This window comes from Equus asinus, chromosome 2, assembly GCF_041296235.1.
Source record: "Equus asinus isolate D_3611 breed Donkey chromosome 2, EquAss-T2T_v2, whole genome shotgun sequence".
NCBI classification, from domain to species: domain Eukaryota; kingdom Metazoa; phylum Chordata; class Mammalia; order Perissodactyla; family Equidae; genus Equus; species Equus asinus.
Genome location: NC_091791.1, coordinates 169,340,858 through 169,362,255, shown reverse-complemented (window position 1 = coordinate 169,362,255; position 21,398 = coordinate 169,340,858). Strand labels below are relative to the sequence as shown.

The 21,398-nt window shown below is 53.9% G+C and overlaps 1 protein-coding gene across 2 annotated transcripts; it reads right to left on the bottom strand.

Annotated features, from left to right (window-relative positions):
* Positions 1 to 1,041: 1,041 nt before the first annotated feature.
* NYNRIN (NYN domain and retroviral integrase containing) lies at positions 1,042 to 21,182 on the bottom strand. 2 transcript variants are annotated; one of them, XM_044765378.2, is made up of 8 exons: positions 20,847 to 21,182; positions 11,792 to 12,459; positions 10,048 to 11,670; positions 8,994 to 9,124; positions 8,766 to 8,862; positions 7,181 to 7,282; positions 6,860 to 6,961; positions 1,042 to 5,663 (listed from the first exon to the last, which is right to left on the bottom strand). In XM_044765378.2, the coding sequence occupies exons 1-8, from the start codon at positions 21,042 to 21,044 to the stop codon at positions 2,783 to 2,785; spliced, it is 5,802 nt and encodes a 1,933-aa protein (XP_044621313.2). In that variant the 5' UTR covers positions 21,045 to 21,182; the 3' UTR covers positions 1,042 to 2,782. The 2 variants fall into 2 exon arrangements, with proteins under 2 accessions (XP_044621313.2, XP_044621314.2); XM_044765379.2 differs by lacking the exon at positions 20,847 to 21,182 and adding an exon at positions 20,306 to 20,803.
* Positions 21,183 to 21,398: the final 216 nt, after the last annotated feature.

The following is a 21,398-nucleotide window of genomic DNA, read 5'->3' as shown; positions in this document are numbered from 1 at the left end:
CCCAAAGGCGGGAAACTTGGCCTGGGTTAGGAGGGTCTCTGAGCCTGAGGGGTGATAACAGCAAGAGTTCCAGGGGCAGGAAAAAGAGAAATGTTACCTAGAATGTGATTGTCTTCATCAGTTCAGGCTGCTATAACAGAAAGACCATAGCCTGGGTGTCTTAAAAAACAGAAATTTATTTCTCACGTAAAAAAATTTATTTCTGGACGCTGGACGTTCAAGATCAAGGTGCCGGCAGATCCAGTATCTGGTGAGAGCCTGCTTCCTTGCTTGCCAGTGGCCATCTTCTCATTGTATCCTCACACAGTGGTGAAAGCCCTAGTTTTTCTCTTCGTATGAGGACACTAGTCCCATCATGGGGGCTCCACCCTCCTGACCTCATCTAAACCTAATTACCTCCCAAAGGCCCCACCTCCTGATACCATCCCACTAGGGGTTAGGGTTTCAACAAATGGATTTGGGGGGACACAAACATGCAGTCCATAACAGTGATGAATGCCTACTCCATACCCGGCCCCACAGGAGCCTCTTCACACAGATCATTTCATATAATCCTTGCATCACCTATAATTTAGGAATTGTTACTCTGCATTTGATAGATGGGGAAACCGAGGCTCAAGAAACAGGCCCCATAGTTGGCAGGTATAGTCAGTTCCAAACCCAGTTCTACTGTGTTTCCAGTCAATGAAGTTGGTTCAGCACTGATGCCATTCTCTTATGCCAGCCTTCATTCATCTTCCTTCCCACCCTGCCCACTTCCAAGACATGAACTGGAAAGAGCACCAGCATGGAAGTCCACAGCCTGGGCTCTCCTCCCAGCCCTGCCAAGAACCAGCCACAGGGCCTTGAACACGTCACTACCTGGGCACTGGTCTCCTTGCCTGTCAATAAGGGCTTGGGTCAGATGGACTTGAAAAGGTTATTATCCAGGCCTTCAAATCTGCACATCAGCCTGGGAAACATGCAACTGCCACACCTCACGACTGCCCCCACCCTCTCCTCACTCCCATAACTGAGTCTGAAGCTAAAAAAGAACTGGACATTGGCTCCATTTTGATCCATTTATTGGCAAGTCAAATGAAAAAGTCACATAAATGGGCATAAGATCATAAACGTGGTTAACATTTATGGGTATAGCACTGGGGAGGGATAAGGAGGCTGGATGTACCATTAGAGGGAAAAGGGGGAAGAGGAGAAGGCGGAGGAGGAGGGAGAGGAGGAGGGGGAAAGAAGGATCTGCTAAAAATCCCACGGCTCACCTTTCAATTTCTCAGTTGTCACCCAGTCATTCTTTCCTGGACAGAATTAGCAGCAGGAAATGGTTTAAGGGCAACATCTAAGTAGATTGTCTACTAGGCTTGGGAGACGAGGAGCTGGAAGGAATACGGGTACAGGATTTTGAGGGATTCTCTCACTTGAACCTGTCTCCAGAGCCCAGTCTATGGTGAACTGGCAGTGAGGAAGCTTAATCCTGGCTCCAGCTCAGCCACGAACTAGCTGTGTGACCTTGGGCAAGCCATTTCCCCTCTCTGGGCCTCTTTCCTTGGCTGTAAAACAAACAAACTGGACTCAGTGGTAGGTTCTACTGTGGCTCTAGCAATGCCAAGCGTTTCGACAACCTGAGCTAGGCCAGAAGACCAGCCCAGCTTTGGAGAAATAAAGCCACTTAGAGGCCCAGCCAGAGTGATACGGTGCCGGCCCTCACCTGGAGCCCACTCTGTGGGCAGCAGCAATTCAGAGTGGTGAGTGGACGCTCACACACCTACAAGAAACTCCCTCTTGCTGCAAGAGTGACCGTTGCAGGGTGGCTCTGAGGGAGCCTGGGTTTTGCTCTACAGAAGCCAGGTCCAGGGGATGAGGGGTGATCCAATCAAAGCAGTCACACACCATGTAGGGTCTGGGACACAGGGTACAGTGGAGGCAGGAGGAGAGGGCTGTGAGCTTTGGGGTGGGGCTGAGAGGTAGAGCCAGCACCTCCCCGTGTGCCAGACTGCTGGTTTCAGACACCATCCCCCTTGAGACAGAGGCCTGGGGCCCTTGGTCTAGTTGAAGCAGCTCTTCAGGTAGAAATGCCACACTTGGCATCAAGATCCTTGATTCCCGTGGGGTTGACACCATCAACGCAGGGGTCGGGGGACTGTCTCCATTGGCTGGAGTCAAATGAGGTAGACTGACTCAGTCTCCCCCTTGTCCTTTCACGCCTATGTGGCTGGCCATCCTCCCACCCCAGCTCCGAGCCTCGAGGCCCAGGACTGCCAGCCCTCGCTTGACAGCTGGGCAGGGGATGCCAAGGGCGAAGGGCCCCCAGATGAACAGGTCAGGGGAGGAGTCTACATCTGAGGTTTGTGTTTGAGAGGGGAATGTGGTTCTCATTCTGAGGTCCAGAGCCACGCTGTTCCATGGTTAAGATAGCCAGGAGTAAGATTCTTAGGGGTGTGTACGTGTTTACCTGCCTATGTGTGACAGGGTGGAGGGGATCCTTGGGGAAAGACATTGAGCACCTGGCCTTTAGTAAGGGGACTTTCTACCCCCCAGGATAAAACGGCCAGAGAACCATATCTGACAGCCTTTGGCAGATTCCCCCAATACCCCAAAAGGGGAATGTGTCCATAGGGACGCTGGTGCCCAGTTCAAGGCAACTCAGCAAAGCTTTATGAATTAACTTCTCTACACAAGGCACAGCGAAGGCCTCCAGGGGCCTGTGAGAGCACTGCTGGGGTGGGGGGAAGCCTGGCAGCAGCAGCCCAGGGCCCTGGGGCAGGGGCTCCCCCACTGCTCCAGCTTACTGCTCTAAGACCTTGAAGGACAGGGGAGTGCCGCTCTTGGCAAAGGCCTTCATCAGACTGCTGGGATAGATGCACCCAAGCTTCTCTGGGGTTGGGAAGCCCCAGACCCTGTAGAGAGACAGGCTCAGCCGGTCGCCGATATAGAAGGGACCCACCCATTTGGCACTGCTGCCGTTCCTGGGGAGGGACAGCAAGAGGACCTGGTCACCCACGTTCCACTCCTTCTCCTGGCTCTCCCGCCTGAAACGCCTGTTCTCGGCCTTTTCGCTCGCCTTGTCGGCCACCCTGCAGTGGAGCTCCAGCAGCTCCCTCATCAGCTGCAGCAGGAAGACATCCATCTTGAGCCCTTCGATGTTTGCACTGCTCATCTCCCACCACAGGGGCTCGGTCAGCCTCACCTCAGCCCCCGTGAGGATCTGGACCGGTGTGGCCTGGCTGGAGGAGGCCCTGAAGGCCAGGTGCAGCAAGGGCAGGGAAGCGGCCCACTTCTTGCCATGCAGGAAGATGAACTCCTTGAGGGCCCTCTTGAATTCCCAGTAGGCCCCTGAGCTCGTCAGGCAGGGGAACTGAAGGTCCCTACTCAGGGAAGCTACCTGGGCTCCCAGGGCTAACCCACAGCTCACCAGGACATGGCGGGCAAACTGGGGGCCCTGGGCGGCCTCCAGCCTCACGGGAACACCCCACCTCGCAAATACATGCTGAAGCAGCAGCTGGGCCACGGCCGTGTGCGTGTAGGGCTTCAGCGGGAACGCCTCCACCCACCTGGTGTTGGGGTCGGCCACAATCAGCACATGCTTGTGGCCCTCCTCACTTATGGTGACGGGACCCACTACCTCGATCTGCAAGTTCGACCAGGGGGCAGTCGACCTGAGGGGCCACAGTGACTCAATAACTTTCAACTCACTGCCTATGAGATTTCGGGGGATGCAGAACAAGCAGCTCCTACAGTAATCTCTCACATGCTCCTGCATCCCCGGCCACCACCCCAGCAACCGCAACTTCTTATAGGTCTCCTCGGGCCTCTGGTGGGCCCCCATGGGGAGGTCATGCACAGAGAAAATCAGATCTCTCCGGAGTTGCCTCGGGACTACCCAGACCCTGGGCTTCTTATCTCCCTTGAACATTAGCAGGCCACTCTCCTTGTCGAGGCTGAGTGAGTTAAAGGCAGAACTGAAGGGTGAGGAGCTGGACAACTTCTGCCCAGCCTGCAGCTTGGCAATGATATCCGCCAGGGTGCTGTCGCTCAGCTGTAATGCCAGCAAGTCAGGCCTCTTGCCCATGGTATGGGGAGACACGACTGGGGCTGGCACATCCTTTGGCAAATTCCACCACTGCCCGCCCCCTTGTGCACCCTGCTTGGCCAGAGTGTCCACTGTCACAGCAAACAGGGAGCCCCGGTAGGAGGTTCGGTAGATAAAGGGAAGGGATGAGAGGCTAGAGGTGAGGGATATGATGTAGGAAAGCAGGCTCGGGTGAGGTAGCGGAGCCCCGTCGGAGGAAAGGAAGCCCCGAGCCTTCCAGAGGGGCAGGAGCTCCCAGAGGAGGCTGAAGATCCAGTTGCAGTGCGTGAGGAAAACCACAGGGAGGTGGGACTGACCAAACCGCTCCAGGCCGCAGGCCACGGCTGCCAGGTGGGCATAGGTTGGGGTATAAGGGGAGCAAGAGAAGGAAAGGGAGACAGGGGCACTGGTGGGAGACAGGACATAGAGACCAAAGCCAGCACACCACTCGTCCTCACGGTAAAAGCAATAGCCTGACATGTGGATGCAGACAAAGGTGGACAGGTCAGAAAAAGGCGGCAGAACCTGGAAAAAACGAGGCATGGAGGATGCAGGCGTCAGCAGTCGGTTCCCCCCCAGCAGACCCTGGAGAAGGGTCAGTTCCAGGGCCCGCTTGCCTTTGTCCTGAACCAAGAGGGACCATCGGATCAACCATGCTTTGGAGACCCTGCGGTCCTCTCGGGCCTCGGGGTCCACAGTGGTCCGGGAGGCGTAGCTCAGGTCCAGGACCACCGGGGTGTCTCCAATGCAGCGGGAAAAATGCTTGAGGGCCCAGGCCACAGCATAGGGGCTATCTCCCCCCGACTGGGGGCCCTCGCTGTCCTCATCTGGGAGGAGGGGTTTTGAGGTATAGGCTATGGGGTGCTTCCTCCCTGAGTGCTCCTGATAGACAATGGCCGTCAGGGCCACATGGCTCACCATCACCTCCAGGCGGAAGGGTAGCTGGGGGTTGGGGGCCGCCAGGCAGAGAGCAGACACCAGGGCTCGCTTCAGGGCCAGGAAGGCCTTCTCGTGCTCCCGGTCCCACTGCCAGTCTGGCTTCTGCTTGAGGAGGCTGTGCAAGGGGCCCACAAGGGCTTCATAGTCGGGGATGACATCGCGGTGGGAGTCCATGAACCCCACAAAGAAGGAGAGCGCGGTGAAGTTGCTGGGGATGGTCAGCTGGGCCAGGTGGGCAAGCACCTGCTGGCAAGGAGGCTTCCCATCCCAGGGGATGCCCAGGTGGGGAGAAGCCACAGCTGGCAAGAGATCGATGTCTAGGGCCCTGTCGGAGGGGTCGTGGAGGCTGAGGCACTGGAGGATTTCCTCTGAAAGGGAAGGGCACTCAGCCTTGAACACTGATGCCAGCGAAGAGTCCAGGTCATCTTTCTCCTCTACTGGCTCATGCATCTCCTGCTCCTCCCTCTGTTCCTCGTCCTGCCCCTCCTCCTCCTCCACCTCCTCCTCCACCTCCTCCTCCTCCTCCCTGACTTCTTCCACAGTCTGCGGACTCTCCAGGGGTGCGGGGTCAGCGTCATCACTCAGCTCAGAGATGCTGGCTGAGCTGGGAGGAAGAGTCTTCCACACCTTCAGGAAGTTGCCAATGTCAGTATCCAACCTACACCAAGAGAGCAGAGCAGAGGGGCTGAGGGGCTGCTGGAGGAGGGAGGTGGATATCCCGCCCCAAGAGGTCATCCAAGAAGAAAACCACATCTGTGGAAACCCTGCAGAGCCTCACCCCACTGCTAAGTGTCCCTGAGGCTGGGCCAAGTGCCAGACTCAGGGGCCCTCAGATACCTCCTCTACTTCTGGCATTAGCGGGGCCTCCATATTAGAGATTCCTCTGTGCTTTGAAGGCTCATCCAATCCAAACCTCTTTGACCAAGTGACATTTCCAACCAGTTTTAAACCAAAGGTTTGCTAAGAGTTAGATGAGCAGTGCTTCCAACCTGACCCAGGACGAGCAAGCCAGGGGGCTCAAGAGAGGGAAGGAGACCCGACAAGGGATATGGGAGGACACAGCAGACAAACCTCGTCCACATCAATTTTTTCCAAACCAGGGAAATGGGACTGGGGGACCTGGCCCGGGCAGCAGTGCCCTGCCCAAAAGGTCCACCACTGTCCCCTGCTGGGCACAGGGAACTGGGGGGTGGGCAGCAAGGGGGCTCAGAGGGCACGGAAGCCGGAGGCTCTGAGTTACTGCAAACCAGTTCTGCCGGTTCCAGCCCAGTGACCTCTGGAAAATACTTGAGTCTCAGATTCCTCATCTGTAAATTGAGGATAGCGGTCATGTATGTCTCACCCAAGTTGTGAGGATCACAAGGGATAATAAATGTGAAAAAATCCTACTTGGTATATACCCTAGACACAGCTGCCCTTGCACACCATGAAACAAGAACAAGGCTGCTCCTTGCAACACTGGCACCAGTAACATAACATGGAAACTGCCAAATGGCCCTCCAGGAGACATCCGATAAATCTGTCGGATCCTCGTGTAAGGGAATACCGCACAGCCATTAAAGTGAGCCACATGAATTAACATGGCATATGTCTGGAAAACACGGTAAGACACTGAGTTCAAATGTCATTTGTGGAAGGATACATATGGTATTAAAGCATGTGTGTAAAACTGTAAACTGCAAAGCCATACTAGAAGTGATTTATGGATTCATAAATATGTGGTAGAAGTATGAAGATCCAAAAAGGTCAACTCGCTCTGTTATTAAGCATTAGACAAGTGCTGGCTAGCACCGAGGGGAAGTTTCTGGTCAGACCCAGGACGGGTGAGATGGCAGGGGAGGCCTGGCCCATTACCTGTTTGGCTTCTTCAGAAACTCATCCAGGGTGGGGCCATCACGGCCCAGGGGGTCGTCGGGCACCATGAAGAGATTCCCGGCAAAGGTGAAGGGCAGCAGGCTGGATCCGGGAGAGAGGAGGCATGGTCACAGAGGAGTCCTTGACCCACCCACACCCCATTGGTACCTAGCCACACCGGAGCTGAGACCCACATTTCCTCCCAGCAGATGCTGGAAAGCCCTGCTCCGAGGCCCCTCTCCCTGCCCCAGCACCCCTCTGCCAGGGGCTGCCTGACATCCAAGGGAAAGAAACAGCCCAGGCCCCTGGAAGCCGCCTCACCGATCTTTGACCATCAGTTTCTTGGAATTATTCATCAGGATGTGGAGCTGCTCATTGGTGACGATGATGCCATCTGTCTCCTCTGCCAGCTTCACCATGAACCTGCAGGGAGAGGGGGAGTTGCTAACAACCCAGTAACCAGCCCCTCACTCCTCGGGTCCTCTGAGAAAGTGAATTTGCAGCTGCACATTGAAGTGTGTTGGATAAAAAAGCTGCCCTTGGTACCAGAGAGCCCATCCCCTCATCTGTGCAGCCATTTGGGAACACCACTAGCCCCTGGGAGGGTGAACTTGGACACAAATCCCCCCAAACAGTATATGCAAACACAGACCCCTATTTGCACACAGACATTCACTGCTTCAGTCCCCACATCTATAAAGCAGGCATAAAACACCGACCCTAAATTGCTGCGAACATTCAAGTGAATGAGACAACACACTGAAGAGCCTAACTCAGTGCCTGCCACACAGCATACACATAAATTTTCCATTACGAACACACAACATTCATGTACACGTCAAGACATGCATACATACGTATGGATGTGTGTGTGTACATATACACACATAAAACACATATAAAAACAAATACCTGAATAAACCAATCCATTTTCCAAGGATCACATCTCCTCGAAAGAGGGCTGTGACCAGGAAAGCAAGCTAAGGCTACCTACTTCTCAGCAGACTGCCATCGGGGCCCCAGGTGTGCTATTCCACAAGTGCCCGGCAGAGGGCCCTCTGCAGAAAAGCCATCTTCCCTCAAACACAGGCCTGACTTCAAAGGCCCTTAAAGACCTTGTGGGGAGGCTAGCTCTTGATGAGGATGTCTGAGCGGCCCTGCCCAGCCCTTCCCAGGCCTGAAAGCTGAGTGGGTGCAGGTCTTGGGAAAAGGGGGGACAAACAGAACTTCTCCTGCCCAGCATGGGAGGTGCCTAAGGGAAGCCAAGACCTGTCTCTGCCGGGTGTCGTCTCCAGCCCAGGACTACGGCAGGGCCTCCCCTGCCCCAAAAGGCTCCCTCTGTGCATGCTGGTCCTGCAACCACACTGGGGAGTGGGTACTTAGGAGTGACAAGTAGGGAGGCAGTCAGGGTTTAGCTAGGAGACAGGGCCAATCTAACTCGATTTTCAGAGCCCAGCCAAGGCTCCAACCACATACGGCCGCACACATACCTCTGGGTATGGGTATGGCTGGGGAAGGAAAAGACAGAAGCAGACATGAACTTCAACCCAAAATCAGCTGCTGGGGGAAGCAGCTGCCCTGAAGCACCGGGAGTCCCCTGGGCTAGCCCCATCCCAAGCAGTGGCTCTCAGCCCGCAGGTCTTGAGGAAGAAAGCCTGGGAACTAAGGAAATGGAGCTGCATAGGCCCAGAGCCAGGAACACCCCTTGGCCTTGGGTATAAGCCCTCTCCTCGCCATGTCCCTCCCTCTGTCTACACAGGCCCCATGTACCACACCATCCTCTCTGACACGACCCCCTCTGACACATTTGCTTCCATCTCCTAAGCAGATGAGGCAGGACTCCCCCCAACACACCAGCCTGGCCCAGCCCTGGCCCCACAGAGAGAAGGCCTGAGGACTGGCATACCTATAATCGTAGGTGGCGATCTTCTTGCCGTTCTCGAGCTGGGAGGGAGTGATTGAAAGCATCTTGAGGGAGTGTAGCTTCGTCAGAAAGTGGCTCTCTGGAGGTGAGAGGCAGAAGACAGAGATGTCAGAGGAAGGGCTCAGTGGAAAGGCCACAGTGGGGATGGAGAGGCAGGGAAATGAAAAGCTTGGTGACTCTGGAGGGGCTGGGGGGCAGGAGACAGCTCACCTCTCACTCTCCGGTTTTTCTTCAGCTGCCAGGTGGGTACAAACACAGTGACCTCTCGGTGTCCCCGGTTCCAGAAATACTGCACTGCCATGGCAATGCCACGGCAGGAAAAGAAGTGCTGGAGGCCATGCCTGTGGACAGGGTAGGAAGTGAGGGGGCAATTCCTGCCCAAGGAGTGGCCCTGCCCCTCCACCCTCACCCTCCCTCAGAGCCAGCCCAGGGCAGCACAGCAGACAATGCCAGGGCACCAGCATTAGCACTATGGGCACCAACAATGCCCTCGACAATGTCCTCTCCTCCCTCCAGCATCAAACATTCTGTGAGCACCTACTGGGTGCACTCACCTATTGTGTGTGTGTGTGTGTGTATATCTAGGGGCCTCCAGGGCAAGAGGAGGAAGAAAGCAACCCCTACACTCAAAGAGCTCAGTTCAGGGCAAAGGAAATAAATATTTGCTGACGACCTACTGTGTGCTGGGCATGTGCTCAGCATAGACAACCACTCTGCCATGTGGCAAATTAAGTGGTCTTGCATATATTTATGCTCACATATACAGCAGTGAGTGCTGCGCAGGGAGGGTGATCTCTAAGGAAAAGCTTCATAGAGAAGATCTGTGCTGGGCCTTAAGGTTTGGGTGTAACATTTGAAAGCTGGGCTGGGGTTGCCAGACGCCATGCTGTGTGAGGTAGGCTGCAGTGGGAAGAGCATGGGTCTTGGCAGAGGACAGATCTGAACCCAAAGGCCAGCGGGGCCTCTTACTGGCTCTGGGACCTTAGGTAAGATTCCTCACCTCTCTGAGCCTATTTCTGCTTCCGTCAAAGAGGAAGAACAGAAACCTACCTTTGCAGGGCTGCTGTATGACTCCACGCACGCTGCCTAGCATGCACTAGCCGTTCATGCTCATGCATCACTCCCCTCCCATCTTTTCCCCATTTGAACCCCATGTCACCCATATACAGAGGTCAAACAGGGAGACCCACACTCTGTCCCCTCAGAGACACCCTGCTCCAGCTCCCCAGCATCTCCAGCCCACCCTAAGCCCGTGGTTACTCACACCATGGCCACGCTGCTGCCATCAATGACCACTCGCCGCAAGCCCTGGTCCCCGGGTTCCCCCGACAGGTTCAGCTCGAAGGGTGTATTCAGGGCCTCGTGGTACCTCTGGAAGCTGGTCACCGTGCTGTTCGCCTGTGGGTGGCGAGGCGGCTGCCTCGGGGCCCCCTCCCAAGCCCCCAGGAGTCCCTCCCCCTGAGGTTGGTGCTTACTCCTGGGGGCCAAGGTGCTGCTGGACTGGGAACCCTGCCTCCCGACGTCTCCCTGGCCCTTCGGGAAGGAGGTACTGCCCCTTGATGAAGGCTGGCGCTCGCTCAGGAGTTTGGCTGCATCCAAGTTTGACCCTAGATCTGTGGGCACCTTCTGAGCCGCAGGTGTTTGGGGCACCCTGGGGGCTTTGGAGGCTGCAGAGGCCTTGGGGGCTGCAGGAGCTTTGGGGGCTGCAGGGGCCTTGGGAGCTGCAGGTGCTTTGGGGGCCACAGGTGCTTTGGGGGCTGTAGACCCTGTTTTAGCTGCAGGCCCAGGGTGAGCCTTGGGTGTTTTGGGCCCTGCAGGTGATGCTTTCGCTGCAGGCATTTTCTGAGCTGTGGGGGTTTTGGGAGCTGCAGGCACCATTCGAGCTGCCGACACCGGTTGACCCACGGCTGCCTTTTGAGCTGTGGGCACCACTTGAGCTGTTGGCTTTGTTGGAGCCAAAGGCACTTTGGGGGTTGCAGGTTCTGCTTGGACGGCCGGCATCATCTGGGCTGTAGGCACTTCGGGGGCTGCAGGCAGCACTTGGTTCGTGGGTGGGGGTTGAGCTGTGGGCACTGCCGCAGCCACGGGCACTTTGCGAGTTTCAGGCACTGTTTGAGCATCAGGGACTGACTGAACTGTCGGCCCCCCTTGAGCCACAGGCCCCCCTTGAGCTGGAGGTACTTCTTGCCCTGTGGGGGGCACGGGACAGGGCCCCTCTTCTGGCCCCTTACAATCCAACTGCACACTTCTCTGATCCCCCAGCTCACTTCCAGCTTGGAGTTGGGGCATAGAGGTCAAAGGTGGCCCTATTTGTGGAAGTCCTGGGCTCACCTTGTCCTTTACACCTGAGCCCCCTGAGACCACCAGTAAACTCATTACTTTTTTGGGAGTCTCTGGCCTTGCGCAATTCTGTAGAGCTGCCTCTCCTCCTGGCCCCCCATCAGGTCTACAGTCCGGGCTTTCCACACTGGGCAAAGGAACCAGCTCCTTCTGCTTCCACTCCAGATTTAAGGGCAATGCATTCTGCCCTGGCAGCTTGAACTGAATGGGGCCCAGCGGTCTCTGCCAGAAGGGGAAACTGAGGCACGCCTGGGACAGGAGCCAGGCCAGGTGGAGAGAATGTAGTTCATTGATCCTCCAGAAGGTTGCAGCAATAGCCCCTGGCCACAAGGGCCCAAATGCTGGCCCCGGGGCCCAGGCCTTCCAGGGCGGGCACACACCCAGGGCTGACACCGGAGGCTGGAAGGGGAGTTTGTCTTCCACCCTCTGGACCTGCCTCTGCTGTGACAAGGCTTGTGTGTGGTTCGCAGAGTCTTGGCTGCCGGTGGCTTGCAATGGCCCTTCCTCGCGAGCACTGTCCGTACCACCGTGGTTGTTGGAACTGACCCTGGAGGAAGCCCAAGTTTGTTGGAAAGTGGGAAGGCCAGTTAGGTCCTAAGCTACTATTTCCTTGGGGTTGGGGTGCAGGGGGAGGGGCAGAGAAGCCAGCCTGAGTCTCCAGAACTTACCGTACCAGCTGGTTGGCTGTCTCCTGCTGTGCGTTCTGACTTGGGGTGCCTGAGACTAGGGACCTGGTGGCTCCCAGGCTGGTTAATCTCTTTGAATTTTCTGGGCTCCCATTCTGGAGGGTCCCCATCTCCAGGAGGGGCCCAGGACCATCTCCCACGGACACCATGGCCGGGCCTTCCTTCTGCTGGTGGGGAGGGCAGATCAGGACCTCCGGGTCAGAGCGGGAGTCGGAGGTGCCAATGCGGCTGAGCCACTCAATGATGTCCTCCTTGCCCGCAGCATCCCGCACCAGGCTCAGTAGCAGCTCCTGGACCGCTGGGGGCAGCTGCAGCAGGTCCCCTGCATACTGGTCACCACGGATCCAGACCAGGGCCCCAAAGGCCCGGGTCACCTCAGCCTCCCAGATCCCTCGGGGGGTGAGCAGAGGGGCAGGACCCCAGCGCAGCCGCCCCACCAGCTCCTCCAGCCAGTTCTGGGTCATGATGAAAGACTCGGTCAGCCCGCCCACCATCAGGGAGCCAGGGGGGCCGGGCACCAGGTAGGCCAGGGTGCTCCAGCAGAGGCAGTCGAGGAAGAGGCCCTGGGCCCCAAGGAAGGCGCAGTGCAGGGCCGCCGGGTAGCGAACCTCCTTCCACAGCTCGGGGCTGCACAGGCCCTTCAGATACTCCTGAAGCCAGAGAGGAGAGCACAAAGGAAGTCAGCAGCCCTTTATGGGCCTGCCACTGACTCACACTCACCCACCCAGAAGGCCTGCCCTCACCACGCATGTGTCCTCCCCCTCCAGCCCCAAGCCAAACGACTCCCCATAGCCAGCCCCTCTCTCCCTGGTCCTGCCTCCTCACACACTATTTCTTTCCAGAGACCTCTCTGACAGATGGGAAGGCCTGTGGAGAAAGGGGAGCACTGGGCTCAGAGTCAAGGGACCTGGTTCTGGTTCCAACCTGACTTCAGTCAGTTAGAGTCCTGGTGTGGAATTTATCATCTCAGGGCCTCAGTCTCTTTACCTGTAAAATGGCAGGTTGAATGAAGCAGTCCTAAGGTGCAGACCTACTCTGGCATTCTAGAATTGTGAAATAGCGAGCAAGAAAGAGACTGCACACTGCTGAGTACCCTCCCTCCCTGGGCCAGGAACTTGTGTGACCTGGGGCAAGTTATTTATCCTCCCTGTGCCGTTTCCTCAACTGTGAAATGGGGATAATAGCAGGTCCCGCTTCATTAGGCTCTTTTGAAGCATCAGTAAGTTAATACAAAGGAAGAGCTTAACCCCATGCCTGGCACAGCCTATTCCCATTCTGCAGGCTCAGGAGGGCTATGTAGCTTGCCCAAGGACACACAGCTAGAGGGTGACGGGGCCAGGACCACAACCCACATCTGTCTGACCCTGAAACCAGAGCTCTTTAGGCCTCCTCGGGCTGTCTGCACAGTACTACAGGGTAATCCTGTGGGATTCTGCCTTAATCCCCCTCCAGAAGGTCTCTGGCACAACCTGTACCCGTAACCATGGTAACTCTCTTGCCCAGAGGAGACAGAGGAGGAGATAAGTCACTGGGCCAGCATCCAGGGGAACCCCGCAGATATGCACAATGGCTGAACCAAAAGGAAGGCCTCTGGCTCTCTGCAGACCAAGTCCTCATGCTTACAGGACTCATACACTCAGTCTCCGGCAGTAGCTGGCATGGGAGAGGTTGGGTCCCTCCACTATATGGCTGAGTTCCACCAGCAGGACCCCATGAGCTCCAAGGCAGCTGAGCACTCCCTCTTAATCAGCCAACCAGGTTGACTGCAATTGCCTTCATGTCCCTTCACATCCCTGTGTTGATGACAGTCACCCCTCTTCCTGCTTTCCCCTGATAGTTCCATTAGGGAACAAATGCTCCATTTGGAGTCTCTGACAACCATCCTAAAGACCGCTCCAGCCCTTCTGTCCAGTACCCAAGCCATCCTGCCCTCCTCAGGCCTAGGCTCACCTCCTCAACCTGGCCCAGGCGATAGAGCTCCAACCCCTTCCCCGAAGGCACTGAAACAGAGCCAGACACTTAGGCTCAGGTCTAAGCCCTTTTCAATCAGTCCAAACCCAGCTCAAAACATGATGGACGTCCCAAGCCAATCCCTCCCACCCGGAACCTCAGCTGGTCCCACTGCACAGCAAGGGTGAACCTGACCAGGTGGCTTACCTCCCACAGACCTTAACCAATGCCCCCAACCCGTGCACCCCACATTCCAACTGTGAAAACAATATGTAAAAATGAAGAGATGTGCTGTGAAAGAAGATTATGGGTGGTTTTTTCCTTTGTGCAAAGAGCTTAAAATATTTATTGTTCCATTAACTGTTCAATATTTTTTAACTAAAAGATATATAGGAACTGAGATAATTTTCAAAATAATAAATCTGAACTAACATTTATTGAATACTTACTCTGTGCCAGGCTCTTTACACACATTATGTCATTTATTCCTCTCTTAGGTCTATTAGAAAATTACTGCCATCCCCATCTCAGGTGAGCAGGGAAGGGCACATGTCAACACACAGACTGTAGGCTGGGATGTTCAGGCACTCTGACTCCAAAATCTGGGGTCTTAACCATGACCCTGTCTATACCTCAGAGCAAATAAAATAAGGAAACAATAGGCATTTACATCCAGAAAATACCTGGAGCAATTTTCCTGCTTAAAGCCCACCCAGGCCTTTTTCCTCCAAGAGAAGAAAAAGTAGAGAAGAGGCAGGAGCAAAATAAGAACAGAAAAAGAGTGCGGTATTTGTAAAAATATACTTCTCAAAGTCCCACAGGTCCTTTGTCAACTTGTAAGTGAAATAAAACAATAACGCCAAATGGTTTAATACTGCTCTACACTTGATCAGGGGCTTTACTATTTAACACCCGATGTAGGATTCTCCTTTCTCATAATGCAGTTACCACTCATTGTCTGCTTTCCAGAGCTGCTCCAAATTACACCGCAGAATACTCAAAAGGCTCAAAATGGCATCACCAGGAGACTCTGGAACAGGCAGTGAAGGAGAACATAAAAAAAAGGTAGACTGAGGTAAAGCTGTTTGAGGAGCAGTTAGATCCAGGATCCCGACCACCCCCGACACACAGGCTGGGCAAATACCTCCCCACATGCTGGAGGTTTGACCTCTAGAGAGCGGAAAGCAAGGTCCTAGGATTAGAGGTTGATCAGAATGCTTGAGGGTGTGGGTACCACACACAGAAAACATGGAGGAAGCAGGGGGGTGCCAAGTAAGGATGTCTGCAGTGAAGTGCAGAGAAATTTGGTCTTCCTGTTCAGAGATTCAGCAGCCAGACCCTGATCCTTTAGGATAGAGAACAGAGGACTGTATTCTGGAAATCGGGCCAGTCCAAGAGCAAAGACCTGAAGATCACCAAGTGGGTTTCCTAACGGACAGTGCCCAGATCTCTACACAACCAGCTCAAAATCGACAACCCTCAGCCTCAGCTCCCAATCGGCCTTTTGTTCTTCACTCTTAACCAGACAAGGATTACCTCATATTTGAGGAAAATTTCTCATGTGAAATAAACATACAGAAAATATACAGAAAAAAAAGCAACTTGAAGGAAGAGAAACCAGCAGGGAAAGGAAATGTCAGGGAGCTTACTCTCATTACTGTCCTCAGAGAGATAACAGAGAGTTCTGTACACATCAAACAAGCATAAGATAGGATGTTTAGGCAGAGAATTCAGAGAGAACATAAATGACTTCTAGACATTAAAAATATAATGGTGGGGGCCAGCCCCATGGCATAGTGGTTAAGTTTGGTGCACTCTGCTTTGACAGCCTGGGTTCACGGGTTTGGATCCTGAATATGGACCTACACCACTCATCAGCCATGCTATGGCAGCAACCCACATACAAAATAGAGGAAGACTGGCACAGATGTTAGCTCAGGGCTAATCTTCCTCAAGCAAAAAAAAAAAATATATATATATATATATACACATATATAAAACGGCAGAAAAGAAAGACTCAAGAAAAGGGTTGGAAGATAAAGTTGAAGAAATCTCCAGAAAGCAGAACAAAAAGTCAGAGTTGGAAAACAGGAGAAAAAAATAAGAAAAGTAGACCAGTCCAAAAAGTCCAATGTCTGAATAGGAAAATTCCAGAGAGGACAGAGAAAACACAGGGAGAAAATCATCAATGAAATAGTTCCAGAAAGTGTCTTACATTTGAAGAACCTGCGTGTCCAGATGGCAGGGCCCAGCAAGTACAATTGTAACCAACGATAAAGACAGACCCACACAAAGGGGTTTCCCAGGGAAACCTCAAGACATTGAAGGAAACTACAAACCTCCAGAGAGAAGAAACTTCACATCCAAAGGACCAGGGACCAGAAAAGCTTCAGACCTCTCAACACTAAGAGGTCAATGAGGAAATGCTTTCACATTTCTGAAGGAAAATAATTCCCCACTTACAATTTGATACCAGCCAAATTATCAATTAAGTGACCTTTAGAGACAGAATGTATCCATGCAACCCCAACATGCTACCTCCTATAAAACCCTTCTCAGGAAGCTACTCTGCAAATCAAGACAGGAGATCCAACATAAGAAAAAAGCAAAGATAATCTCCAGGATGATAGTGAAGAGAAATATCAGAATTTATTCATCCACTCAACAAACCATTATTGAGCACCTGCTTCACGTCAGGCACTGTTCCAGGATGACAACCGTCTCCAAGCATGGAGGCCAACTAGCTCAGATTGGAGAGTATGACTCAAGAGAGAGGTGTGTGGAGAGCAGTTAGCAGCATGCTCTTCAGCACCACACCGTCTTTCTAACTTGAGAAGCCACTGATGGACGTGCTCCACCAACCCAAGAGAGAGAAAGACACGCGATCCAGGAAATAAGGTATTTAACAAAGAGCAAAAGGCAAAGGATGCCAAGGATGTCAATCAACTGAAGTCTCAGGATGACAGCTGTGCAGCCCTGGAAAGCGACTGGCCAGACAGAAGGAGGGATTTTCCAAGAAAAAAAATTGTAACTGAAAGAATGCTTTGAACCAATAGACTGACCTTGTAGAAAACTGTACTGAGAGACTGTTGGAAGTCATAAGAATTAGCAATAGTACAAAGAAAAACAAGCAAGTTAGAAAACAAAGAGTTCTTAACCTCAGTGAAATGAAAAAGAAAGAAAGAAAACATGATCAAAGTGCACTTCAATGCTTCTACGTGAATACCATTTACATGGGCATAATGACACAAATACTAAATATAAATTTAACAGAAAATTGAAATATAACTATGTTGGGAAGAAAGAGGATGGCAGCGTCAGGGAGCTAAATCCTCCCCTACAATAACAGAAAGTAAAAAGTATCTAAAACTGATGAATCAAAAGATAACAGTGTCGGGGCCGGCCCGTGACCGAGTGGTTAAGTTCAAGCGCTCCACTTCGGCGGCCCAGGATCCTGGGCGAGGACATGGCACTGCTCATTAGGCCATGTTGAGGCAGCGTCCCACATGCCACAACTAGAAGGACCCACAACTAGGATATACAACTTGTACTGGGGGGATTTGGGGAGAAAATAAAAAGCAGGGGGAAAAAAAGATAACAGTGTCTACATATTTTTTTAGGAATGTGGAGAAGTGTAAATGCCAGAACAAATGCTGTCCACAAGGGAGGGCGCTGAAGAGAGAGCTGGGAGGGACAAGGCAGGAAATCACTGTGTTCTACTGTGAGCTTTTTAAAAATTATTGGGGGTCTGGCCCCGTGGCCGAGTGGTTAAGTTCGCACACTCCGCTTCGTCGGCCCAGGGTTTCGCCCTTTGGAATCCTAGGCATGGACATGGCACTGCTCATCAAGCCATGCTGAGGCAGCATCCTACAAGCCACAACTAGAAGGACCCACAACTAGAAATACACAACTATGTACCGGGGGGTGGCTTTGGGGAGAAAAAGGACAAATAAAATCCTAAAAAAAATAAAAAATAAAAATTATGGGGTTTTTAAATTGGTATTACTTTGATAAAAGAAAAGTTAAGTCCAAAAAAAGGAGAAGGATTAGGTGCCCACAAAACAATTAGGTGTGCTGGTAAGCATTTAACAATCGGTGGGGGGTGGGGGGGCACAGGTAGCCCTGATTTGTAGCATTTGCCAATTTCTCTGGTGTAAATACTCCCATCTAGGTTGATTTCAAACTACCAATGGGACTCCACTGGCTTGCAAACCTCCTGAAATTTTAACAGTGGGTCAGTAGGAGCCAGCTCCAGCACACCCCTGGCCACTACCAGCTTCCAGGGCATCATTCACAGTTAATGTGGGAGCAGGGACAGATCAACTTCCATCTCAAAGCCAAGCCAAAAATCAGCAAACCACACCCTGCCCCCCAGCTCCCAGAAGCAGTCTCTGGCTCCCCATCACCTCCCTCCAGGTCCCTCCATCGTCTCCAATGGGGAGAAGCGAACTTGTCAGCTCTCTTCTGCGCCCAACCTTTCCTCACACGCTGCCAAGGACTGAGCAGGGCTTGTCCCTGGACAACTGTGACCATTATTAAACTCTCCTTTCCACTTGCTGATTTCACCCCGGAGAGCCCAGGCCTCCCCAGTGTTTGATTTTGCTGTCTGAGAATATGATTTCCAGCAATGCCTTCACTATTTTTTAAATCTCACCACAAGAAAACAATTGAAAGGCACTCCTGAGTTCTACAGAGATTTTCTTGGAAAACCAGCAGCATATAATGTAGAAACACACCCAGGCCCTTCTCCAGAGGAGCCTGGATCCTTCTTGACCCCTCCTTCCCTCATAAACAAGCCACTCCAATCCCCACCCCCTCCCCTGTCCTGCAACCTCCAGGCTCACTGAGTCCTCTCCGCCAGGTGGCCGGCAGACAGTGGGCCATTATCAAAGTGCATGATTCTGTGCCCCTTTAGCTGGGATTGGGGTCAGCCACGGCACCTCCACATGGAAACCACAAAACATCCTTACACTTGGGAAATTTTCCAGTATCAGATCACTGGACCTTAGAGAACATTTAATCCAAACCTCTCACTTTACAAACAAGGAGATAGACGCTTAGGGAAAAAGACTCATTCAAAGTTGTACAACTATTTAACAACAATAGTAACTGACATCTGTACTCTGTAGCTTTCCACGTTTTGCAAAATTACTTAAGCATGCATTATTTCCACGGACTCTCACAACCCCTCCATGAAGTGGGTGTCCTTATATTGTTTTACAGATGAGGAAACAGGCTCAAGAGAGGGTAAATGATTTGACCCAGGTCACTCAGTTAGAAGGTTGCAAACCCCATTCTCACACTCTCTCCACCACACCTCTCTGTCCCATGTGACTTGGTGACAGAGAATTGAGCCCAGATCTTCTAAGTCCGGGGACAAAACCTTATCCTCCCCACCTTCCCTATCCTCCTGCTCCAAACCTCCGACCATCTCCCTTCTGCTTATTCTATGCAATAAGGGAGAGAGTTACTTACTTACGTTATGCTTCCATCTTAAACAGTGCCTTTCCCCAGGGGAAGACATAGAGGAACCAGGTTGGGGGGGGGGGGCGGGGAGACCTGCAGGAGACACCAGTTACTTTAGCAGGGCCTGGGGTACAGAGGAGGGAGCAGTGGCCCAGGAACCCTGAGGCCACCGTGGGAGCAGATGCCCACAGGCCTGGAGAAGCTGAGCCAGGATTGAAGCAGAGAGCAGGGGAGCTAGGCACCTGAAAACACACCAGTTCCATAAAAGGGTGAGCTGTTGTATTTCAAATTAACAAAAGGATTAAGAACCCAAAACAACCCTAAAGCCTCCTCCTGTTAGCCTACCTTATTTCAGTTACTGAAAAGCCTTAATCTGAGGGACTCCTGCACATCTGTTCTCCGGGCAGGCACCCCTCCCCTCCCCCAGCACCTCTGTCAGAACCAGAAAAACTGCTGGCGCAGCAGCTCCACGGAGGGGCTGAGGGAGGAACTTTCCAGGCTGCCTGCCCACCCACTGGCTAGCATGTTCTAGGCCTCCCTGATCCGTGGCCTTGACCAATTAGGATATTGGTGTAGACCCAGCTGGGGAAGGGGTGTATGTTGCGGGGGGGGGGGGGGGGGGGGGGGGGGGGGGTGGCGGGGAGTCATGGATAGCTGTGGTCTGGGGCAGAGGGAAGCTGTAGCATTCCTACCAGAAAAAGATAAGATAAGGGAATCTGGGGGGAGAGGGAGACCTTGGCCATGACTGGGGGTCAGAGGGGACCTGAGAGGCCCAGGTTGAGGAGCAGCCTGTGAGAGAGCCAGGAAGAATGCAAGACAGCCGCCCTGTGACCTGGCCGGACCAGTGTCCAGCCCACACAGCAGCCCCTTTCATTTGAAAGCCCACAGCCCTCCTCCCAGATTCCCACCCATCGCCAAGGGCTGGTGCCTTCCAGAGCAGCTGCACCCGGACCCCTGAGCCCTGCAAGAGGCTGCCCAGGGCATCAAGTGTGGGCCAGGGAGCCCAGAGGCCTAGGTGCTGGCCCCAGCCCCGCTACACTCCGACCTACCTGACCCTGAGAACTTAGGTAGGCCTCTTACCCTCTCCAGTCCCCAATTCCTCATCTGTAAAATGCCAGCGTTGCTCCAGAAGCGTCTCTAAGGGCCCCTCCAGTCCCAGCATTCTGAGAGTCTCCAAGGGACAGCCCAGGATTTAAGGAGACTTAAAAGGAGACAGAAAGACCCAGGCCTTCCAGAGTCTTTGTGGAGAACAAAGAGGTGTGTTGCAGAGGCCATAGAAATGCAGGACCTTAAGTTGCTCCCCAGGGGGAGAAGAGGGGCTGTGGATGCTGAGGCCCCGGCCAGAAAAGGCTCATGGGCCGCTACCGCTGAGCCTCTCTCAGCGCACTTGAGGGACAGAAGTGACACGCAAGAGAGGGGTGGGGCAGAAAAGAAAGAAGGAACCAGAGGGAAGGAACCAAGCCTTCAGATCTGGAAAGGAGGGAGGATGGCCCAGTACCTGCACGCCATACTGCTGGGTCCAGGTCGGGGGACCTCTGGGGACCCCTGTCTCCCAGGGACGGGGGAGCGAGAGAGGGTTCTGGCTGGAAAGGACGGGTGGGGGTGGGGAGAAGCTGTTTACCTTGGCTTTGCCCATGTTCTCCCTGGGCCCCTCGAGCTGCAGCCAGAAGTAGGGGGTGTCCGGGCGGCTCTGGAAGGCGTTCAGCTTGACCCTGAAGATGCGCTGCACTTGCAGCCGCTGCCGCTGCACTCGGGGCTTCGATTTGGTCTGCACCATGAACCATTCCTGCGCCGGAGGGTCGCCCCCGGACAGGAGCATGGCTGCCCCGCCCGCCCCGGGAGGGAGGGAGCCGGCAGTGTCACCGGGGTCCCAGGATGAGAGGCGCCCCAGCCCGGGCCGGCGGAGCCTCTGTCGCGCCCCCTGCCCCCCGCGGCGCCCCCCGCCCCGGCCCCCTCCTCCGGGCTCTCGGACCCACCCGCCCCGGCACCGGTGCCCGCCCTCCCGAGCTCCGTCCCTCTCGGCGGCGGCTCCCGCTACAATCTCTTCCTGCCAGGGGTTGCAGCCGGGGGTGGGACCGATCGGGCTCCCGCCGCCCTTCCCTCCGCCCCCAACCCCCCCTTCACCAACCCGCCGGCCCCTGCAGGATGAACTCTCTCTGTCTGCGGGGTAGCT

What these genes read in the sequence shown, in the direction of transcription:
- NYNRIN (XM_044765378.2), bottom strand. Translation starts at nt 21,044, where the DNA reads ATGCTCCTGTCCGGGGGCGACCCTCCGGCGCAGGAATGGTTCATGGTG. An exon ending in ACAGCCAACCAGCTGGTACG is followed by an intron (nt 11,671 to 11,791) that starts GTAAGTTCTGGA and finishes GGCTTCCTCCAG; the next exon opens with GGTCAGTTCCAACAACCACG. An exon ending in AAACTGATGGTCAAAGATCG is followed by an intron (nt 6,962 to 7,180) that starts GTGAGGCGGCTT and finishes TCCCGGATCCAG; the next exon opens with CCTGCTGCCCTTCACCTTTG.